This window comes from Lepidothrix coronata, unplaced genomic scaffold (genome assembly GCF_001604755.1).
Source record: "Lepidothrix coronata isolate B3197 unplaced genomic scaffold, Lepidothrix_coronata-1.0 Scaffold20, whole genome shotgun sequence".
In the NCBI taxonomy this organism is placed as follows: Eukaryota; Metazoa; Chordata; class Aves; order Passeriformes; family Pipridae; genus Lepidothrix; species Lepidothrix coronata.
In genome coordinates, this window is record NW_016690200.1 from 2883369 (window position 1) to 2907675 (window position 24307).

At 44.0% G+C, this 24307-nt stretch overlaps 1 protein-coding gene across 1 annotated transcript in view; it reads left to right on the forward strand.

Annotated features, from left to right (window-relative positions):
• Window positions 1-24104, forward strand: part of CCDC3 (coiled-coil domain containing 3) — a 36840-nt gene extending 12736 nt beyond the window's left edge. The window contains exon 3 of the mRNA XM_017807787.1: window positions 21550-24104. Within this exon, the coding sequence (XP_017663276.1) occupies window positions 21550-21825 (276 nt within the window). The 3' untranslated portion in view covers window positions 21826-24104. The remainder of the gene's footprint in view (window positions 1-21549) is intronic.
• Window positions 24105-24307: the final 203 nt, after the last annotated feature.

Genomic DNA, 24307 nt, shown 5'->3' on the forward strand with positions numbered 1-24307 from the left:
CCCTTCCCCTTCCCCTTCCCTTTCCTTCCCCTTCCCTTTCCTTCTCCTCTTCTCATCACTTGTCACTGGTGTCCATCTGGAAATTGAGCTGTTGACCACTACCCTCTGGATGCGTCCATCCAACCAATTCCTCATCCATTGAACAGTCTACCCATCAAATCCATATCTCTCCACTTTAGAGAGAAGAGTATTGTGTAAAACCTTCTGTGTTGAAGGTTTTACAGAAGTCTGGATAGATGACATCTGTAGCTCTTCCCAGTCCAGTGGAGACAATTCTCTTTGACTCAGGATTTATCCCAGCTAGGATTAGGAACAACTGTTTTAACACTTTCTGTTTGTAAACTTATTTGTCTAAATCCTGTGCCCTTCCTACTCCATGACTTTCCAACCTAAATGATTCTGTGATTCTATGATTATATGACTAACTCTGTGATGAGCTGCAATTTGGCTTTCCTAAAATTCAGGGTCTTGATTTTACTCTTTGCCTGACACATTTCCCTCAGGTCTGTGAACTCCTCCAGTGCATGAACACTGCAGTCCAGGCTGCCTCCAATCTTTACAACACTGATTAGTTCCCTTAATTGGTGATCAACAGGTCCTGTATTGCATTCCCTCTGGTAGAGCTGTCTATTACCTGGCTTCAGAACTTATCCTCAATGGAATCTCATGGACTCCAGTAGCCTGACAGGGGTACCTGCCTTTATGGAAGCAACTTCTCTACCTGTCACCTTTTGAGATTCCATAGGAGATGTGAAAGATTGGGGAAATCTGTTGTTCAACACTGAGATTCCACCTTCTCTAACTGCAGTTGGATCCCTCACGGGCATTTCAGGGGGCACTACATGTGACAGGGTGGACAGCTGAATCAGACCTCATTTTATTCAACTGTGAGAAATGCCTTTTAAATATGAGAAGTGCCAACAGAATTCCCGCTTACAGAAATGCTGGAGAAAACATATCTATGTGTTCTCTGCTTTGCAACACTGATGCTTTCTCCAGGCATAAATTGATACTGAAGAGACAGGTTAATGAGTGTGTATCTTGTGGCACATAAAACATGATGGGACATCAGTCCAAATATTGAGACTGGTCCTTCCTGTGACCTGAGTTGTGCTTTCAGTGTCAGCTGCACTTGGTGTTCCTGACTCCTCTATAGCAGCACAGTGATTTGGAAATCCTTGCCCAGCACGACATGTGAGTGGAAAGATCTCCTATGACCTTGTGCTCAGGGTAACCCTGGAAATAACTGGTTTCAGATTCTACTTGTCTTTTGGGCAAAGACAATGTATTAGTTGCAGAAGCAGAGCTCATTTGAGCTCACACTGTGGTCTGGCCTTGGCCATGTATGAACTTATTAGTGTCTAAAACGGACTGACGTGGTCCTGGATCATTTATGCTGCACCACCTTGACCATGACTATAGCTCTGTCTCACTGCCTCCTTTTTCTGGATATAGCAGTTCTTCTGGCTTGGATTTAGTGGATTCTGGAAAAATCCAGAGCTTGAAACAAGCCCTGCAACACGTCTCGAGTCCTCCTTCCATATCTATTACCGTGTGGAGCAGGTGGCTTGAATTTGACTGGAGCTTATGATGCATTTTGGAGTCTTTATCTTCTAGCTTATAAAGCCTTTTGGGTAAAATTTGCTGAATGCACGTAAGATGTTGAGTTTTGTTTTGTGGATTTAAATACAATCTTATACACTGCTTTAAAGCAATTCCTTGTGTTTTGGAATTCTGAAACCTCTGCCCCGCCTTTTTAAAATGCCTGTGGTCAATTACAGACTGATTTAGGAAAGGCGCAAAATGTGTAAATGAAATTAAAAGCATTTTTTAAAATGATGTTAGGAAAAAGAAAAAACAAGAGGATACATATGTTATAAATACTCTATCAAAAGGAAACATTGTCTCTGACATAAAAACCCTTAGACTCCAAAGCTTGCAGTAACAACTTTCTAATCCAGTCAACATTGTTGGAACCATCATGTAAGACAGCGTTTTTACATGGGGCTGTTTGAATTATTTAAATATTGATTTTAAGGCTTTTTCTATTTGGACTTCAAGTATACACTATAGATAGAACCTATTTTTTCTATGTGTTTTATGTATAAATATTCCAGGTTTGGATTGACTTCTTGGTTGGATGTATTAGTTGAATGGAATTAAGGAGCTTGTTTACTTCAGTATTGATCTCAAAATGTGAGGAAAGATGGAATTTCATTGCATAACACTCTGAAGTGCTGCAGCCAACAACAGAGTGGGGTACATGAGTCCTTTTGACAGGTGCTTCAATATTAGAAGTCCTGAATTGGTGCAAAGTAGTGATCTACTGGGGAAGTAAAGTAAAAGACTGCCAGCATTCTCCCCTGCCCCTACACCAAGACCCACAGCATACCAACAGGTATCTAAATCAGGTATCCAGTAAAGAGTACAAGAAGAGGGTAAAGATATATGGTGGTTCTTGCTGATACTCTCCCAGCCTCCGGTGTTTTCAGGCAAAGGAGTCTCTGTGGTGAAGTCATTTCCATATATTTATTTGTTTCTATATATTCAGTGACTTCCAGTCCATTTCTGTCTCGTAAAGCTGTCCAGCCTCCTCTTGGGAATCACCACTTTTTGATTGCCTTTGACCTGTTTCCTACTGTATAATCTGATACTCCCAGTTCTTCTGCTGGAAGATGCTGCCAGTCTCTCTTTAATCTCTCCATGGCACTCATGATTGCATAGACCTCTATCCTATACCCTCTCATAGCACAGGACTCAAGGTTACAGAACACACTTGATGTCTGAGCTTTAAAGAAGATTGTTTCTGCCCTATCCTGGATAGGAATCAGCTACCACTAATGCTCTGCAATGCAAGTCCAAGAGAAAAGAGGGAGTAAAACCCCTTCCCTGCTTGTCTGGGACCTCCCACCGCTATTGCCACAGGGAAATTTCAAAGTTTTGCCTAGACTGCTGGAAGTGCCAACAGGGAAAGCAAATATTTGTGTGTAAGACTTAACCCCAAGAAGATTAAGTGCAGATGAATGTCAACAGTGCCAGCAACCTGTGAGAGAAAGTGAAAACTGAGAAGGATGTAAAAACAGAATATGGTGTGGGGAAAAAAAAAAAAAGAAATAATAAAATGCAAAACAGATTAGAAGCAAATCAGGAAGAAGGAAAATTTCAATGGGGCTTTTTGCTTTCCCACAGAAGGGCAGCATGAAGACCAGGGAGAGGAGCACCACAACAGGGGCTCATCTGTTTTAGCATCTTGGAAGGTCCCAAGGATGAGCACAAAGTAAGGGGGGATGGGAATGAGAGATGCAGCTTCAGGGGAATGCTACATGCACAGTAGATGTCTTTGGAAATTGGGAATGATCCTGGAGGTGATGAATATCTTGCAGGCTTTTAGTTCCCACCTCTTCAGTTCTGGAAGTCAATTACTAGTCAGGGAAATGGTGATCCGTGGGAAGAGGTTTGGTTTTGTGAAGCTTGGCCCACGTTCCGTGGGAGGAGAACTGTACTGTTTGGAAAGCATCCACCTCGGGAAAATCATAAGTGGTGGGGCTGTCTAGACTAGTCAGGAAGGCGTGAACAAATAACCAGGGTAAAATAGAAGAAGAAGAAGAAGAAGAAGAAGAAAAAAAAGTGTGATTCCTCACCTAGACTTAAATTAATTGAAGCTTCAAAGGATGCAAACAGGAGACATTCTTAGCTGACTTTAATGCTGTGAACCCGCTTAACAAGGAGTGGAAATTAGACATGCCCATTGTTGGATTTACATGCCGCTGCTGGAAGTGGGTGGGGAGATGTGCGATAGGAATGTTATAATTAATTATTATAAATCTTTTTGTTGCAACCATGTGGGCAGCGTGCAGGTGTGTGTGAGGACCTTGGCAGCCTGACAAAAATGTAATTATCAGTTATGGAGTGAGCAGTACTAACTCTTTGGCGCTTTGTCAATCAGCAAAGTGGTAATTAGCCATTGCTAGAGGCCACCATGTTTCTCTGGAGAGGAAGGCAGAACCTCCTTAAACACCTGGATGTGGTGTGGGTGGGAGCACAGGAGAAGTCTGACTTACCTGGGAGACTGCAATTACAGCAAGGATTTCCTGACTCAGAAATCAAACCATGACTATTCTGCCTTAAATCTTTTTCTTTTTTGACCTGCAACTCAAAATTGGCAGCATTTTGCATCCAGATAACCCAGTTGAAATACAGTGTTTTTTTGAAGTAGATCATTAATCTTTAGTTTGCCAGGGGCCATGATGGACTCCATCACTGAAAAAGAGGTTGCATCTCTTTCCTAGGAAAGATATGCACCTGCTGAAGTCATTTGGTGAGCATAAGGAACGGCTTCAACAATTTTATACAGGAAGTCAGATATACTCTGATTTAAAGAGAACTGATTCTTCTTGCCTTTGTTGCCCCATACTGGACACTGTGTTATTTTCTAGTTTGGCTAACAGAAAATGTGGATTTGGGGGCTATATAATGCAGAATTCAGTATCCTTGCACCAAAGCCCGTCCTCAGGGATTTTTCTCCCTGTGGGTCATAGGAAACCATGTACAGTCATGTTTACAAGGAAATCTGAACCACAGGAGTGAAGCAGCCTTGAGAACAAGGTCAGAAGCTGTCCAAGGCACCATTTTTCCAAATTATACTGTAGCTGAAGAGTCAGGGTGAGAAAAAGCATTGCCATATGGACGTTGTCCTCTAAAATCACTTCAGAAGAGGAGCCTTTTAAAGTTCCCCATCAAATGCAGTAAAACACACTGTAGAGCAGCTTTAAAAACAAGGGGAAAACAAGGGCCAATACATCTCCGTCACAGCAGTGACAGCCAAGAAGTGCTTGTCAGGCCTGGGTTCCTTCAAAAATGTTCACTGAACCCTTTTGCACTCCTAGTGCTGTTTGCTGAAGTATTGAGGAAGTGGGAAAGCATCCAGAAAACTGGTTCAACTCAGCTGACACTGAGAAGTTTAGAAAAGGAGCAGGAAGGAGATGGAGGTGTGCGGCGCGCCGCTGATCCACCACCGGCTGGGGACACAGTGGTGCCTCACACTGGTCCTGCTGGTGCAGCCTGAGCTCAGAGGTGTCCAGCAGCTGCTGAAAGAAAGGCTGGAATAACATCTGCTCACAGCTGCTGTGGGGTTGATTTTTTTTTTTTTTTTTGGTTCTGATGGAATAGGGAGAAAGATTCTTGGGGTAGCCTTCTGGGAGCTGTTGACTCTGCTGACTGTATGGAGTGAAAGTGCCCCGTAACATCATATTGCCCTTGGAGATATGGAATTGATTGTAATTTGTCAGAGCTGAGCAGAAGTGTATCCTCTTCCTCTGAACTTCTGCAAGCCTTGCAGATGCTGTGTGAGAATTATTTATCAGCTGTAATGGCTATAGTGGTAAAATGTATAACACACATGCAGGATGAGGATTGAGGAGTGCCCATCTGTGGTTGCTACAGACGTGCTTTGTCATAGCCGTTCTTGTAAGTTTATTGTATCTTAACCATAATTTTTAAAAGCCCGGTCCACCCACATCTGTACCCACTGTGTCACCATCCAAGATTCAAAACTCAGCTCAGAACTGATGAGGTATAGCTGCATATAACCCCTTCTTCTGACTTAACATTGAGGGGAGTTGATATGACAAGATACTTGCCTATCTTCTCAGGTAATGCAGAATTTATTACACTACCCCTCCCTTTTTCTTTTCCCTTATATGTAGCTTTGTGTAGATCTCATGAACTATGAGTCATACATAGAAAATAAAGTAATAAATGAGTTTGAAATCTGAAGCCACTTTCAGAATGTTTTGGATTAAAGTAGCTTTGTCAGTTTAGGGTACTGTTCTACTCTGATAAGTGGCAGAGGTGGAACATTGCTTTGTGAGCTCTTTTTTCACCTGAACTTTGGGATTAAGTCCAGTAATTGATGAAAACTGATGTTTAAGTCGGATTATCCCTATAATTTTCGTGTTTCTTGATTATTGTTACATATGCATCAGTTCCATTCTAACTGAATTAAAAGTCTTTTGAATAATTCAGCTTTGAAGTGCCTGGGAAATATTCCCTCAGCAATCAAAGGATGTCACATGCATTTTCAATAGTCTTCACTAAATTTAAGTACTCAAGTTATTGACCTAAGGCATGAGTTTACACCTCCCCACCGATGACACCACTGACTTCAAAAGGCGCGAACGACTAAGATGGTGTGTGGCTGTTGGACAGATGGCAGTTTCTTTAGCTGCTATCACATTACTTTTGAACTCCTTTCTGTTGCCTTTCCCAGAATGCTACCTGGTCATGTAAGGTAGACTCATTGCCTTGACTCCATAGCAGAGCATCTTCTGATCTGTCACTCTCCAGCCCCAAAAGCAAAGGGTCAGGGTAAACGACATTTCTTGACTTTTTTTGGTAGATCAGAACACCTGTGGCTTTTACTGAACTCAGTCCAGATCCAACCTCATGGTTGTTCTGGTTGTATCTGAGGGACTCACTTCAGATACTGTTCAGTATCAAAACAATTTTTTAGCTGGCTTTGAGGCATGGACAGTCACTAGCAGAGCTGGGAGGCAATATCCTTGTATCTACTGCATTCTTCTTGCTCCTAGACATCTGCCTTCCTTCACAGGCCACTCTGAAATCAATGTTCCTTTTTTTTTTGCCTGTATTTCATGTGTGGTATTGTGGGGAGAGCTCATTATAGCCATGCTCAAATGTAGCCAGTGCTTAGGTACAAATGCAAACGTCTGTATTGCATTAGGATCTTTCCAGAAGGCAATGAAACACAGCCAAGGTGGCTTCACAGTCTCTGTGTTCTCACAGCAACTGCTAGTTCAACTGTTCTTAAGAAATATGGGAGTTTGGGAGAGCATGGATGTCAGCACCAGTAAAGATTTGCAGTGCGTCAAGTAGAGGGAAATTGGTGGGTTAATTCAGAGCCCAGCCAGCCTCTTTGCTTGAGCCTTCAAGTGAAACTTCAGGGAGCAAAACACAGCAAGCTATGGTAATAGATGGCTCTCTGGGGAGCCACCAGCTGCTATTCCAGAGTCATGATTGGATTACACAATCCCAGAGCCTCATTACACACCCATCACCACCTCCTGTCCTCAACTGAGCTGCCAGGGGCCTCCACCAGCCCCGTGGTGAGACCTCCAAAGGCTGGAGCTGGCCCATCAGGAAGGATGGGAGGCAAGTGCAAAACCAGTTGCATTGCAGGCTGTGCAATGATTGTGAGGTCTACTATTTGAAATTTCCCAAGCCATGGAGCTCAGGCAAAACACCTGTAGGAACAGCAGCCAGCTTAGGTTTGTCAACAAGATGTGTCAAATCAGTGCAATCTCTGTCATGACAGGGAATTAGTCTGGTTGAGTAGGAGACACATAGTTTTGCTTGACAAATGTTAGCTCAGTTCACAAAGAGTGAGTAGATTCCTCCTGAGAGAAACACAACCAGGCTGTTCTGGTATGCACCAACTCCTAATGGAAACACAAGGGATCCACAACTGGTCCTTCATACACTTTCCAAACCCCTTTCCCTGTCTATTTGCTCACCCCAAACTTATCTAGATCTTCAGTCTACAGATACATTCCTCTTGCTCCAATTGATTTGCTAATGTGGACACAGCCAACAGCCCCAGCCTTCTTGCAGTATCTCACCTGAGACCTTGAGTTTTAGACACACAGGTCTCACTGAGGGTTTCTGGCACATGCAGTCACTTGTCTCTGCTGCCTCTTTGCTCTTTGCTTTGAGCCACTTCCAGGGCAACTGCTCTGGCCACCTTGCTGTTCAGGCATGGGTCAGACCATCAACATTGCACTGGTCTGGCATGGCAAACGTGACAGAAGGGATGGAGAAGTGCAGCACTGCTCATCCTGTGTGAGAGATTTCTGTGTCCTTTTGCTGCATGACTATAACACCTTCCAACTGACCAGCATCTGAATAGTCCCAGCAAATCAGGAACATCTTTAGGGTATCATATCAAGGACTTTGCTCCTAAGTTTCCAAAAGCCTGATGTCTCAAGCAAAACTCAGCTTAATTTTGTCCACAGTCAAGTGCAACCTCTGTCTTGCTCTCAATTTGCATCCAAAGCATTTAAGAAACACAAGTTAATCAAGATGTTCATTGGTTTTTAGTAAGCTGGGATTCTGCTTTCTGACAGCTCTGTTTAGGCTGACATATGTTCCTGCCCTTTCCTTCTGTGCAGGAATATGTCTCTTCATTTCCATGAAAACATCCATGGTGCAGAGTTTCCTTTAATTTCTGCACATATCATGAATTGCTTCATAAAAGTCACTGACAAGGAGACTTGGAATTATCTTCAGATTTTATAACTTGGCTAAAATAATCTGACTGCAAGCTAAAACTTGACACATAAATCTCAGCCAGGAAGTAATTTTGTTTCACTCTTTCCATCAAAACAGCAAACAACTACTCCCCCTCCCAAACAGTTGCAAAGTTCTCAATGGTAAAAGGGTATTTTAGGAAGGGATTAAATAAAGAAATGTTAGTAAGTGGTGGATTCTCTAGGGTGGGGAGAATGTGGAAGGAAAAACATTTGGAATTATGCAACTTCTTAGGATTTTTTTGGTTTTTTTTTCAATTGAAATGCCTCACAAATATCCGGAGGGAGCAGTGTAGAGCACCAGCAACTTTTAGTAACACCAGCTGCCAAGAGAAGTGTAGATGCTGTATGTCAGAACAGTGATGTACTTATTAACAGGATTAAGCAGACCAAGGCAGAACTGAGAGATCCATCTGGATGGGGATCAGATTAAAGAAATCGGTCACCCATTCTTCCAGCTGAGTTTGTGTTGTAGTTTACATGTGCTAAGCCTAAACTACATCTGGTTGAAGAGAGGCTTCAAATGCCTGCAGGATGAGTGAGAACAAATATTTCCTTCCCTTCCTGTAAAAACCCCTTGTGTATTCTTCTGCTGGCTTTTCTACTGGTTTATTGACCTTTAGATCCAGAAGAATAAGGGGTGTGACCATTGGCATCTCATTGCCAAACCACTTGCATTCATTTTGTTCCTGCTGGTGGACAGTGCCTAAAGAACAGTTGGGTTTGTATTCCATGACCCAATAAAGGCAGTTGCTGGAAGTTGTCCCTTTGGTCATACTTGAAACCTTTGGTTTTGGGACCATGGACATTGCTCATGTATCTAAGCCAAATGTTCACATAGCCCATAGTTTCTCCTTGTGGATAATGTGGACTTAAATGCCTTGATCTGTGAAAGAGATACAACTTTTATATTGCAAATTTTACTGACTAAATCTCTAAATACTGAATGTTCAATCCGTCACATGCTCCAGTGATGGGGAATTTATCCAGGATCCTTACTGAAAAATGTGTTTCCAGATTGGTGGAAACAAGGCTGCAGTTATGGGCAATGCCAAGCAGTACCTCAAGGAAAAATGTGATTTCTGGGCTCACACTGAATTTGCAGAGAGGAGCACTGAGACAATTCTACATGCAAGTGAAATATCTGACCATGGGTCCTGGCTCTCCATTGCTCCAGTCCCCACACTACCCAGACTTCGAATATAGATGTTTCTAGATTAGACTATAAAGGCTCAGAAACTCTGTAAATCAAAGATGTCCCGCAATCCCCATTTTTGGACACAGGGAATTGAAGCACAGCAGAACTACTTTTCATTGAGGCTGCTCTCCCCTAACTGCTTGTTGCCCTCACTGTAGTGGAGACATCCAGCTCCTTTCCTTTCATTAGGACATGCATTTTATCTGCCCTCTTCAAGGAGGTGTGAAATGAGAACAAGATGTTCAGATAACACAGCTCAAAATAACAGAGGTTTCATTCTTCCAACATTATCATTGCCAAAAGACAAGGAAAGTGTCCCAATTATGGGACTATATTGGAGCCCAGGTCCTGGCTTCCTCACAGTGGGTTTTGGATTTTTTTTTTTTTTTAAGTGCTCTCATCTTAGGCATTCTTATGGAGTTGTGTGGACAGTGACTGATGTGGATATGGTGATTGCTACTGCAGGAGGGGTGGGAGGCAATCCAGATCATCTGCTCTTTGGGGCTATCCAGATCCTGGCTCTTGCTACTGCTAAAGTGATGCAATATAAAGCTGGTGAAAGTATAGATAACTTCTGTGTCAGAGAAATATGAGAAAAGCAAAACAAATATTCACAGAAGAATTTTGGACTGATACAGAAAATTAATTTCATAATCACATTTAAAGCCCTCGCATACACAAACAGTAACATGGAATTACAGGGGATACATTTGCTACCTGTCCCTAAGTATTTTTCCAGGAACAGTAGCAGATTTTACAGGGAAATGCACATGACAGCATGATATTAAGAGATTTTGCAGACCACGGTGCAGTTATTCACAAAAGAGCCAAACCCCCAAGTAGTGCATGATTGAACTGTAGCTCAGAGGTATCCCCATGTGCTTGCTGTGTAGTGGTGTGGCACTTGCTACATAATTATCTCACTCCAGCACAATTATTAACATAGGATTAAACAGTTGAGAGCCACCACTGTAACATTAACCAGCAGTGAAGTGTGTGCTCTATAATTTAGATGCTTGCAGGGAAGAGTTCACCACAGGGCATCCATCAGCCCCAAAGTCATTTTGTCATGTGTAGCTGTGGCTGCAATCCTCCTTCTGAAATCAGGCTGGAAAGAGTGCTCTAGGCTTGTGTGTATGGGGAAGCCTGACTCATGCTTCCCTCATGATCTTATTTTCCACAGGCATTGTAACCAGCTCTGTGTGAAAAGCTTTCCCCTGTATAAGACAGTAAGTTGTGCAGCATGTGATGGGAGTTTCTGATGCCTTCTATGTCTATATGAAATGAAGCAAAGCAGCAAGAAGACACTTTGGCCATTAAATAAAATGTTGGCTTTCAAATATGATCCTGTATTTCTATTGAGAATTAAAATACTGGCTCAGGAACAGGACCTGATCTAGGGGATTGTATTAGAGGGAAACAGCAGCTTTTGTCTCCTATAGAAACAGCCATTAATGCCCCAAATATGTAGGGCCATTTGAGCGCATGCAAGCAGGAGGGTGGTCTCCTAAATACCGTGTCTCTCCACCTTGAAAACTGGTTATTTTCCAAATCCTGCCATGCTCAGAGTAGCCTGTTGCCCATTTATTGCATCCAGGGTGGTCTGGGGCCCTTTCAGGATTTACAGCCCACGCAGCAGCCGGAGCTGTGGACAGCCTGCTCTGAGTTGCCTGGTGGGACAGGAATATCTGTGAGTAGCAGTGAGCTCCCAGATGTTAGTGCTTGGAGCTTGTTATTCAGAGCTGCTGATTAGTCTCTCAGGCATTTTTCCCCCTCGGTTCCTTTCTCTGCACACTGATGTTTGTCAGAGAGGGCCTGCAGATCACAGATGTTTGTTTTTCCCTCCCTTTGTCTTTGCTTCTTCAACCTCACCAAGGCCTTTCCACTTCACCCCTGTGGCAACCTGTTGCACTTCCATGCTTGGATGAGGGGCTGGACCTGCTCCTCAGCTGTGCCTGTGCCTGTTCATCACCTCTGGCTCCATCGCCTCTCTCAGGGCTGCTTGTGTGGGGCACAGCAAACAGCTTCTTGCTGAGCTCTCTTTGCTCTGGGCTTGCAGAGCAGCTCAGGAGTGGGTGCAGATGCCCTTTGTCAAGCCCCTGCGTTTCGCTCAGCCTGGTTTCAATGCTTCTGCCGTCATTTCCATCAAGGTTTCGTAGATCCTTCATTGCTTGCAGAGGAAGGCTTCATTAGAGCCTCTTGTCCTGCTCCTGCCAAGGTAGGGAGTCTCTGCTGAGTGCGTAAGCACTGTGTCAGAGTAGTTTCCATACTACCCAACTCGGTTTTAGTGCCTGCTTCCCTGCTCTAAATTAGTTTCTCTGACTCATCCTCCAGAGGAATTTGTCTCTCCATTAACTGTAGAAAGAGTCCAGAAAGCCAATGTTTCCTACCCAGGATCTAGGTTACATACATAAAGCAGGCTGGTGCAAAGACTACCCCAAGGGACCTACAAGCACAGACAAATATAAGTCTGAGTATGCCCTTTTCACTCCTGCTTTTCTGGACTCGAAGTGAAATGTCTCCAGCAGTTCCTATGGATGCTTAGAAGAGATACAAACATCTCCACATCTCCGCTCCCCAACAGGTTGCCCTGGGGCACCTGCAATTGCTCTTTGAAATCCAGAAGCTGTGCACAGCAGCAGGACACAGTCAAGGCTTCCAGCTGAACCTGCAGCCAAGGAAATCCTATCTGTTTGTAAAGGCAGCTGAGCTGCAGCAATTTATGTGCAGTATGAAGCCAAGATGTCCAGAGCAGAGGGATTTATAGGGGAACATGACTTTTATAGATCTTGTGTTAACTTTAAACATTTGCCTTTCTCAGCATGGCTTCTCCTCCTGTGCATATGACTGCCCCTGGGTATGATATATTTCCTGGGGAGGAGACATAGACTCTACTTACAGTAAATGTCCATTTCTTTGCTTTCTTGAGAGGCAGCATTTAATGCATTGCAGTCATGCTGTGGCTGTTCGCCAATACCCATCCGCTCCCTGCTGGGATTTGCTCTGCTTCTCTCTTTCCTCACTTTGACTTATAGGTGACAGAGAAGAAAAGGTTTTCTTCATATTATATATAAAATTTATTTTATTATGTATTTACTGATTCCAGTCGTTCCTTTTTCTTCTCAGCAACAGAAGTTGTGGGCTCTTGAGCATTTGCTCTCTGAACCTGCTGAGGGGGTACATGGAGATCTGGCACAGCCTTACCCACAGGGGATTCTGAAGTCGTTAAGCCCTTGATCAATCTTGTTTCACTGTTTCCTTGTGCCCCCCATGCTCCTACAGTCCACATCTTCCACCTGTTCTTTTGTACCCCTAACTGAGCCAAAGCTCTGCTTGCAGACATCCCTGCAGCACCTGCCACACCGAGACATCAGTCACCTCTGTCAGGACCCCCAGGGAACTCTTGTGAGTTGTAATACATTGGACTGAAATAAACCATACCTAATGTAAACTCCCCAGACCAGGTATAACCCAAGCTTAAACTAATATTGTTTGCATGCAAATGAATACTGGTAAAGATAAATATTCTTCCTCACCAGCCGATGCTGATTCTCAACTTCAGCTGCATGTGGAGATGGTGTATTTGAACATATTGTACTCCCTCACTGCTACCACTACTGTCCTGTCCATTTAACAGGACCAGTAAATTAATTGATGTTTCTAGAAGCTGTTGTAACACAAAGTACAGGTCAGTTCATTGAAAAATCAACACAGACATTTCAATAAATAGGAGCAAAGTGTAAAATGCCATGCTGCTCTGACCAGCAATTTCTCATTTCCCCGTGTTCCCACCAGTGAGAGGGAAGGACACAATACACTCTGGTTTTGGGTCTTGCAGGTTTTATCCCTCCTTGGTATTTAATTAATTCTCTGTGTGTGGGGGGGGAATGGTGACCTAATCCTATTGAAATACAAGCCAAGTAAAACAAGTTTAGATGGAGACACAGCAACTTTCAGTCGGAGAACAATACGCTTGAGGTAAGGTATATTGGCAAAGTAGTTTTAGGCATATCAGGCCTAATTAGTTTTATTGTGATAATAATAATACTAGGTGGAAAAAAGCTGAGTCGGAAATTAAAGTGGGTAGCAAGTTTTGATAAGTTTGGTAGCTGTGGAAATGGAAATTTTCTGTACATATTATCGTGGAAAAAAAGCCTCTTACAGAGACTTTTGAAGTCCAGCTGAAACTGCAGCCTTAGCTCTGAGACTGAAGTAAAAAAAAAAAAAGGCAGTAACTCGGACACTTTCAGCATTCAGGCAGAGCAAAATGCAGAAATCTGAAACAGTGTGTTTTGTAAGGTAGATTTAAAACCACGTTTGCTTAAAAACACAGAAAAAAGATTTTGTTCTTCCTTCCTTAAAACATCTTCCTTTAAGCTCAGCATAGTTGAGCTGGGTAGTGCACTATAACATTCAGGGTCATTTACCTGTAACTGAGCAGCTTAATCCAGGCCTGCACTGTTTGCTCTCCAGGAAGGGGACAGAGCTGTATCAAGAATACCCACCACCCAGGAATGGGACTTAGAAGGAACAAGGGCAGACGTTGCATTGCCTTGGATTATATTTGCAGTTTCTATCTTGCAAATAGCAGCGCTGCAAAGTCTGTGAGCTTGCTGTCCTTGCAACGAGCTCTCTGCATCCCCTGTAACAGGGGTGGAGAGACAAGAGTAGTGTCCTGGCTGCTGTCTCTGCTTTTGCACGCTCTGGAGGCATGTACCACCCCACGGTTCCTTATTTCACTGGCCACCCTTAGTATTTTTGGTGTAGGGAGGCAGAGGAGGGTGATGTGGGTTTCAGCAAAGAGGCCGGCAGGGTTGCATCGCTCGTCCTTGGGGGCTAAGCCCCGGGGAGGGCTCTAAGACCTTCTGCTTCCCCCAGCCCCGACCCATCTCAGAGGGTACATATGGCCCAGCCGGGAGCCGGGAGGGGCTCTGAAGCTGGGAAGCTCTTGGAAAAGCAGAAGGCACAAGTGTGGGGTTGGTGGGGCTGAACACCGAGCCCAGCGCTCGGCGGCTGCAGCCCGGCGAGGAAGAGGAGGAGGCGGAGGAGGAGGAGAAGGAGATCGGCAGCTCCTGCTAAACCACTTAGTCGCGAGACTTCACCGGCGCTCCCCTCCCAGATCCACCACTGCATTCCTGTGGCATCCAGGGCGAATCGCTCGGAGGAACGTTTTCAAAGGAAAGGCGGCAGGAGCGGAGTCCCTCCGCCTCAGAGCGCCGGGGAAAAGCCGCTGGCTGGCTCTTGGTGTGCCTCCCTCTCTGCCTGCGTGGTCTTGGAGATGACTCAGAGTGAGGTCGTACCCTCTTGATTTATTTTTCTCTTCCTGGAGACCTGCTGTCTCCCACTGCCTGGGCAGGCAATTTAGGGATTTACTGTCAGGACTGACTTATCTGCTCATTTGGCACGAGTGAGGTGCCTGTGGTAGGCAGTCTGGCTCATACCCTACACCTTTTTTTCCCCTTTTCCTGTCTTCTTGATGAGTGTGGTTTCTATTGGCTTGTTAAGCCATGGCCTTTTTTTCCTTCACAAATATAAGGAATAAGCTACTGATCTCTTCCAGGGTACTGGCAGTGACTCTGAAGACGTTTCCAACTTCATCCCCAATCTTGGCAGAGGGGACTGGGGGTGACTGTCACCTCATATTTTTGTATCCTCCCGCTCAGAAGCATCTCAAGCTTGAGGGCTCAAAGTGCCAGGGAGGAAAGCAATGCCCTGGCACATGCTCTAGGTGTGGTTTTGGGGGCCAGGGACCTCTTTTCAGGTACCTCCAGGGCTGAGGGTCTTTTCACTAGCCTCCAGTGCCTCATAATCACCCTGCATCCTCTAAAACCACCCCTATTGTGGGAGCCGGAGTGTGAGGGCTGTGAGTTTGAAGTCAAAGGGTGGGGTTTTGAAATGGATGCCTGCAACATCCACTGCAGATGAGAGCCACCAGCAGCTCAGGTATCTTCACACCAGGCAGTGGTTTGATGCAGATCAGAAAAACAAAGCTCTTTTTAGAGACGTCCAAGTGCCCATGGACATGGATTTGGGTTTGTTTCCAAGGCAAGTTTCTCCAAACTCCAAGGAAACTACCTGTATCCTACCCTTTGCAGCCTGTCCCAGGAAGTCAGTGGTGCCAGCTGATACTTCATGGGACTCACAGTTGGATCCATCTCAGCCTGAGATAGTTATCTAGGCAGGAGTCCCCAAAAGTGGTCCACTGTGATGCCTAAAGTTTAAAGTGAAAATATGCTTTTAGGGGGGAGTGATATGAGGAGGAAAAATACCACTAATGGTGGTGAAACACCTCAGGGTGGGTGTAACCTGGCAGAGGCTTCCTGCAGACAGTGCTTCATACCCCAAAATAGTCCCGATTTCTAATACTACTAAATGAGCTGGAGGGTTGTGCTACAAACATTACACTTCCCATGGCAAATGCTGACCCAGCATTCAGTAAGATAAGAACAGATACAATCATTTCTTTCTCTGTCCAGGTCCTGTGTATCTTGGTGATTCATGAGGCCCTGGAGTGAAATCCCAGCTCAGGTCCATTAATGCCAGTGGTGCTGGATATGCCCTTGGGGCCTCAGTTCAGTACCTCTGAAAGGTGTAGTTCTTGCAGCAAGCAAAGATGATTTAACTCAGCACTCCCATGCCCCCACCACTTCACCCAACATGATGCTTTAACAGTGCTGACAGGGACTTTTCCACACTTTAGCACGAGTGTTAGTCTTGGCTGAAAAATCTCAGTAACTGGAGGTTGAGCCAGTCTATCCCAAATCCAATACTCCCTGTTGCCAGACCCCTCCTGCTATTCTTTGACTTCCTGTCCTTCTTTCCATGCAACAGACTTGTTCCCACATAGCCTGCCCAAAGGGGCTGAACAAAAGGAGAAAGGGATGCTTGGAGTCTGAAACGTGGTCATGGCAAGGCAGGGCTCAAAGGGGACCTCCCTGGGCAGGAGAGGTGAATATCACCTATGTGAGCTGTGTTGGGTCCTTAGCAGCTTCTCCAGGGCACTGAGCCTGTCCCCCTTGCTAAGAGCACAGGAGGGGTTGGCAAAATAAATCCTGGTGGAGTTAAAGACAAAGAGATATGTTTGGTCCTGAACCCCTTGAGAGAAAGTTCATGAAATATTGCTGTGCTGAGACAAATAAAGCTGGAGGTACACACCTGGTGCTACCTAAGGTTTCAGTTTAAGATGTTTTCTATAACTTGAACTGCAGCAAAGCACAGAGCAGCAAGTCAACATCAGCAAATGTAGGTTGTTTTTACCTTTTCTGTGGAGCAGATGTGTAGCAGGGAATGGCAAAAGGAGAGTGGTGTGGAGATGTGGTGAATTCTCTGGGATGTGGTGAACTCATCTCTCTATTAGGAGCTCTGCTTCCCAACCGGCAGGGCTTGGGATGTCTTTTAAGTCTCATTCCTTTTGCCAGATGATCCCAAAAGGTTGTGCTGGGATGATGCTGGGTCTGGGATGCTAAGGGAATATCCTGAACACTGCTCCATTAGCAGTGTGGGTAATGAGAAAGATTTGAGGGCAAGAAAATAAAGTGACCCAGGCCCAGTTCTAAAACCTACAGTATGTCCATGCAGAGATCAGGTCTTACTTTAACACATTTAAAAATATTCCTACAGTCATCTCGCCTGATGACATCTTATATCTAAATGTGCAAAAAGGCTGTCTGGTGTGAAAGATATTTTTAGAAGACCTGAAATGAAAGACTTTTAGGTAGCGGGGCTCCAGTGTTTTTAAGCATTGTTGCCCATAAGAAACACACACAAGAAGCTAGCTAGGACTCAACATCTCTTCCTTTGGTAGGTGAAGGGCAAGACTTGGGTGGCACTGCTGAGTTTTGAGTGACTTGAGCTCTGTAACTGTAACTTCAGTCATTTATGGACAATTTGTGGTAGATGAACACTTCCATCACGCCTTTATCCATGGGGCACTTTCCAATGTCCCATTCAAATCAGGATTGTAGATAGCAGATGTGTTCTGTCAATCAGTCAAATGTATATATACATCAGTTCAGGTTTGGTAAAAAGCCTGTATGCCTATACTGTGATGCTCCAAAAATCAGTTTTTCAAGTTAATGGTGAGACTCAATGATCTTGAAGGTCTTTTCCAACCTTAGTGATTCTATGACTCTATTCTATTTATTACAGTGAGGATTTCTTTTGCAAAATGGATTTTGTAAATCTCGTAGATGCAGTGAAACTTAAAACTGGGTATATTTGTGATATGGTCTCTCAGACAAATAGTCAAATGTATTTAATATGCAGTTTCACAGCTGTAGGCTGTCTGGGATAAATCCTAAGGATCTGTTTGATTCTTGTAGACCCTTTCTTGTTACATCTCCTGGTACTGCTCTGGACTCAAGTTTAACCACTGCTGAGCATGCCTTGCAAACAAAACTGTGGAACAAGCAGCCATGAAGATATGTCTCCAGAACAAACAACTCTTCTGAACTGTGGGTCACTATGGAATGTAAATTTTGTAGGGAATTTGGAAAATAACCCATAAGTATCTCTGAGGAACCCTTTCCTGGTCCTTCTCGCCATTTCCCAGGTCTGTGGGTATGTACACCGTACTAAGTGGGGCACTTCTGAGTGGTTGCTTGAATATCTGCTGTTGATACCTTGTGGGAATAGGAATTGTCAGATATCTATCCTTTCCCATTCTTTCCCTCAGTGGAATTGGCTTCTCTGTGACTTACTTTGAGGGATGGAGATTTCATTGTCCCTTAAATGTCGCATGAAAAACCCCCACCCACCTTCTCTAAATGTACCTGACATGACAAGCTGTGATGGGAAGGGGGAGCACAGGTCACTACTGGAAAAAAAATCAAGTTTTCTATAGTTTTTAGTAGTGCTTTTGGGCAAAGGTCTGACCTTGATGGTCATCAGTGTAAACTGTGCACATTTGTGGGTGTATGAGATCAGACAAAATAGGATGTGAAACTGTTGTCTGTAGATACTCTCCATAGGAATAACTGCAAGATGGAGGGATTTCACCTCCATCTGTAAACAAGAAGTATTCAAGCAGCAATATGGCCTGGTTGACTTCTTATCTGCTTGTTCAGCTACAAACTCAGTGACACAGGCTGTGCTGAGCTCACAGCTGTTGCAGTTACACAGTTCTCAGCACCAGTTTAAAAATAACTGGATTGCACCCATGTCAACCACAGTCCCGGCAGTAACAGCAAGGGTAGGACACCATTCACATTTAAGCATCATCCCCTCTGCAGAGCCCTGTGAAAGATACTGTTTGTAACCAGCCAGTGAGAATGAGAGGACTCCACCTAGTTATTTCTCCCCATGCAGAAGGAACAAAGAGTTTATTTTCCAGCCGGTAGTCTTGCAATTGCAGGCAGGCATCCAGTTATCAAGCTGGGCTCTTCCTGTCACCTACCCTGTTGGCAAACAAAGCCCTGCATGTCCGAAAGGATCTCAGTTTTTTATAACTGTGCTGTTCCCGTGATTTCTCTGGATATCTCCAGGTAGTTTAAGCACTGAACTGTGTGTTTCAGACTGGAGAGTGAGGACCTTGAAGAGGAACAGCATAAGAAAACGAGCTGGCTAGCTTTTTGATGGTGTTTGAGAAGTTTCTGAGTAGCTCTGTAGGGCTAGTCTACCTCTGCTGACAGAAGACCAACCTCAAAAGGTTTGAGAGAGCCTCTGGGATGAGGCTAATGCCATCCCTGATGTCTGCCATCAGATATTACCATTCCCCCACCAGCCAGCCCAGACAGATGAGACACAGTTGGGTTCACACAATCTCCCACTTCAGCTGCATGAATTGTTTGTTCCTCTGCATTGGACTCTGGCATAGGCTATGCCTATCACTGCATCCATGGAAAATGCAGGAAATCCCTCATGAAGTAGAGTTTCCACCTCGTGTCTTCTCAACAAACATGTTTCCCTAACTCGATGTCCTCCTTCACAGGCATTTAAGTTCAAGAATAGCTCTGCTTGAGGTTTTGCAAGAGTTTGCCAAACACAAGAGCCAAGATGTGCTGGCTGTTTTCAAACAGCACTTGGAGTGAGCTGTGATCAAAACCAAATTCCCTCCTCTTCAGTGCAATTTCTGGCCCTCTGTCTGTGAGCTCCCCATCTCCCTAGAATGCATTTGTAAAAGACCCCCAGTGAGAGAACACTAGGGGCAAGCATTTGCCTTATAGCAAAGCCCTGCAGTGCTTCTGCACAAGAAACAAGAGCTTCCAAGGGACTGCAAGCAGTTGGTGTGTTTGTGTTGACTGGCCCTGGTTTCCCACTGCTGGGGGTTTCCAAAGCAAATGAAATGTTATTCATCAAAGTGGGCTCCCTCCCCAACTTTTGGTTTTTGAAAATACTACAAAGTAAGATGGAAAGAAACATGTAATCCTTCATTATCACAGTGAGGATTTACTTGTTTATTTAGATTCCCCGTCTGTTCCAAATGTTCTGCCAGAGAAAGCCCATCCAGACTCCAGGAGTGCTTGACACACATTAAAAAAATTTCTAGATGTATTTAGAAGATCAGTCCATCAGAAGACACTGCCTTCCCTCACAGTGCACAAGTGCAGCAACCACATGGAAGTCCCACATGCAGAATAAAATATCTCAGGATGCTTTCCGGAAAAAATAGGAAGGAAGGAGGCACACGACCCTGGGCAGAAATAGATTTCATTTTGGTTCCCCTAAATCAGGAACTTTTTGCTGGGACTGTCCTTGAGCTCCAGGTGCCTCCTCTTTTTCTGCCTAGAAAATGTGTTTCAGTAGAAAAAGTGGAACTCGGTGCCTTTGTGGTCAGTAAAAGGAGAGGGCTGTGTTCCGAGAGTGTTTCTTCCCTCTGCCCTAGGAGGTGGAGGTCAACTTCTTGAAGGTTATCTCTCTCTGCAGATAATACAGGGGAAACAGAGAGAGAGGAGCTTGGACCTGTCTCACTTTTAGCTGCTTAAGAGCACTAGCTGAATTCCATTCCAGTACATTGTGTGTAAGGAACTTAACTCCCTTGCATTGAAACTACTCAGCAACCTTTGTAGCTGGTGTTTCTCATTCCTGTTGCTGCCCCTACAAAAATGAAACAAGTGACAAACAAGAGACCATAAACATGGCAATCACATATAGCTGAGATGAGATAGACCTTTTGGGTCATCCAAGGATGAGGTAGCAGAAGATGAACAATTGTCCAACAGATGTTTTGCATTTGGGTCATCATCCAAGCCAGTGGATTTGAAAATGTCCTGTGAGCTACTCTTCTAGTGATGCATTGGAGGCAGCACCTTTGAAGCTGTCTCTCTTTTTCATTTTCTGGCTAAGAGCCACCAGCATCAAGAGCCTGATGTCCCTACTGGGGGCAATATTGCAGTAAGCTGGTATAGGGTAGAGTGGGAGGGGGCAGTTTTCAGCCAATGATCCCCCCTAAATAATCCCCTCTTTTAAAGTTATGGGATCTTGAATGCTCCTATAAATTGCTGAGATTTTACCCTTCAGGATTTTGTCTTAAAGAAGCTCATATAATGAGATATTTGAGACACCTCTGTTCTTGAAAAGGAAAATAACCAGTTCTCTCTTTTGCAGGTGCTGTCTTTATTTCACATGTTGACATAGAGAGAAAGGGCAGACTCTCATTAGAATCTGGGGTTTTTAAAGGGGTGCTAAGCTAAATCAAATCTAGAGCTTTCCAAAAGTGACACCCCTTGGCCTGAACTCCAGTTTCATACCAGAAATAGGGCAGCCTTCCTCCATAAATTCAATGTAGCCTCAGTGGGCTGGATAGGTCTGCCAAAACAGTTCATAAAAGTAATTGTGAATCACTAGTATAATTAAGATCTGCAATTTTGAGTCTTATCTCAATACAGAAGTGAAAGAGAGGATCTTACCAAAAAAAGGTATAAAAAAGGATAAGAGTTCTGAAAAAAAAAAAAAAAAAGACATTCTGCTTTTGAAAAGTTGTGAAGTGTTTCAAGGAATACCTGAATTTGATAAGTTTTGTGTAACTTGCTTTGGTGAGTTTTTGTGTAGAGCTCACCTGTTGCTGTCTCCCTTCTGCTGTCCCCTCAGCTCATGTGCTCCTCGGTGCAGAAAGCCCTGTTTGAGGAGGAGGACAGAGTGAAGAAGCTGCAGCAGAAAGTGGCGACGCTGGAGAAGCGCAACAAGCAGCTGCGAGACCGAGTGAAGAAAGTGAAGAGGTCCCTCCGGCAAGCCAGGAAAAACACCAGGCACATGGAACTGGTGAACCGAAAGCTCAGTGAGAAACTTTCCTCTGCAGGTGGCCAAATCCCCTACATTAACTCTTTGAAGCAGGAGAACTCCCATGCTACCTACCTGAAAGTATAATGCAAGGGTAAGTGCTCAGGCCAAGGATAGTGGTGAACTTTGCCTGCATTAGATCAGCATCTGGCCCTCACACCTTGTCTATGCTGTGCTTTTCAAACCTTGCATGGAAAATGAATCTGAACTTGCTTTAGGCACGGGATTAAACAGGAATGCCAACCGGATTTGGCACAGCCCAAAGCTGAGTCCTCGCTGTCCTCAGTGGACACGGGGCCAGACAGTCATCTGTGCTTCTCCTTCCTCACCCACCTCCACCTCCACCACCAGTTTTAGGTTGTCTTTGAGGGAAGTGCCAGCCCAGCCCCATGGGCCACTGCAGGCACTTGACACAGGAGCTCTTCTTGCCAGCTTACCTCCTCCACACGGGCTGGGCAAGGCAGGCCTGGGGATGTAGACATGGATGCTGTGGGAAGGATGGAGGCATGAATGCTCTTTGCTCCATCATCATGTCCAAGCTCTCAACCTTGCTTAAGCTTGACTTAAGTCTACATCCACTGTCTGGGCAAAGGCTATGTCTGAGACACAGTCAGTTTAGGCCTCTCTTCAACATGAAGTATAGATGTACCCGAATTGTCTTAAGACTGTTTCTATATAACTCTAAATATTCTAAAGAAAATATCTAATAATTTTAATTTTACCAAGAAGTGCCTCAAGGCTCTTAGTAACTCCCTCAGGTGCCTTTATCATTGGTCAGCCACCCTGTTTGGAAACCAAATTATTTTGGGACTGTGTCTAGGTCCTAATCCAGCTCCTGCAGTCAGAAGTGGACTTAGCCTGTGTTAGTGGGTGTTGGATCAGGCCCAGCAGACAATTTCAGATCCCATTTTCAAGCAGGTTTAATTTACAGTGTGGATAAGTTTTGTAGTCACTGTTTGAGGTATAATGGAGGTTGCTGGGCAGCCTCACTTAGTTACACTTAGAGACTGTAGAGACCACATCAATATCAACAGGGCATTAAAAATTTAGGTAGTTTCTATATGTATATATTTTAAAATCCTATAGAAAATATTTTTATTACACATTTGATATAGTCTAATTTCTTAAAATATGAAGTAAAACCTGTTCCTTGGTTATCTTGTAAAAAAAAATCCATCATATCCTTTAGTAGACATTTACACACTGAATTCTGCTCAAGCAGTGTAGGTTAAGGCATCAGTATCTGTGGCTGGTAATGTTTTCAGCTGTGTTAATGAGCCATGTTTTGGGTCTTGGTACTCACCCAACCTTCCTTCGTGACAAGGCACCATAGGGAGAGAAAGGTAGAAGAGCTTTTCTGTTTTATTTCCTTTCTCAAAATAGTTTTTCTTACTCTGAGCATGAGACCCAAGTGCAGATATAGTTCATGCTTTTTGACAGGGGCAGATGGTCCTTGCCCAGCCTTGGGCAACACTCACAGTCTGCCAGGGCTAAACCCAGTTTGTGCAAGGTGAACTGGTCCTGGTCCAGATGATCTTTAATACAGAGGTGAGACCTTCAGAAATAGCACTATGGAAACCACTGCTCTGCTCCCAGTGCTCCACAATTTACCAGATCACTGCATGGTCTCCATGCTGTGTCTCAGCACTCAAAATTAGAGTATATCCAGGCTACAGCCCTGCTGGACCACACTTTAACTATTCCTGTGCTTGGAAAAGCCCATATCAGCTTTCAAATGTGAGCTTTAGGCCAAGATGAACTCAGAAATTGACTCTCATTACCCTCCAGTTTGGCTCCTTTTGGAAATACAGCTTTTTTTTTCCCCATCTTGAAATAATATTGGCATTTCTTATGATTCTGACTCCTCCACGAGCTCCACTGGTTTCAAAGGCTTCTCCTACCACATCAGCACAATTTGAGTTGTTTTATGCTGTAGTCAGCAATGCTGTTTCCTGAGAATTGCTACAGAACTAAGGCTTCCCTAGAAGCCATCAGGAGTTTTAAATCCCAAAATTTAAATCCATAGAAAAGTAACTTTTTTATTGGTTTGTTTCTGGTTTCTGAACTGCTGTTTAAATAAATGAACTGATTTTCCTGGGATAGGTATTAAAAGCTTGTGCTTTAATTTTTTGTTAAGAAAAATATTCGCTCTGGTATTCATTCATGTATTATAAATGTTTGTATAAAGCTGAGAAAGTATAATTAATATGGCTACACCTTTGCTATGCTTACAGATTTTCCAAACACAGTGTTGAGTATCTTTTCCTTTTGGCTGGTATTTTTGTCACTTGATGAAAAGATTGCAATTTTCTTCCTATTTCCCGCTCTGTTTAGCTTAAAAAAAAAGTAAAACATTTTGTTCTCCTCTTCGATTTTGTGAGAATTTTGTTACTTTGCAAAGAAAACAAAACCAGCCCCTCCCAAATGCAAATGTAATCCAAAATGTCCTTACTGGGTACAAAATACGAAAATATTGTTTCCTCGTGAGTTTTTTTCCTTTCATTCCTGCTTGTGTTTGGATCATTTCCAGAGATAAGGAGTAGCAGTCACATCAGATCACAAGTTAACC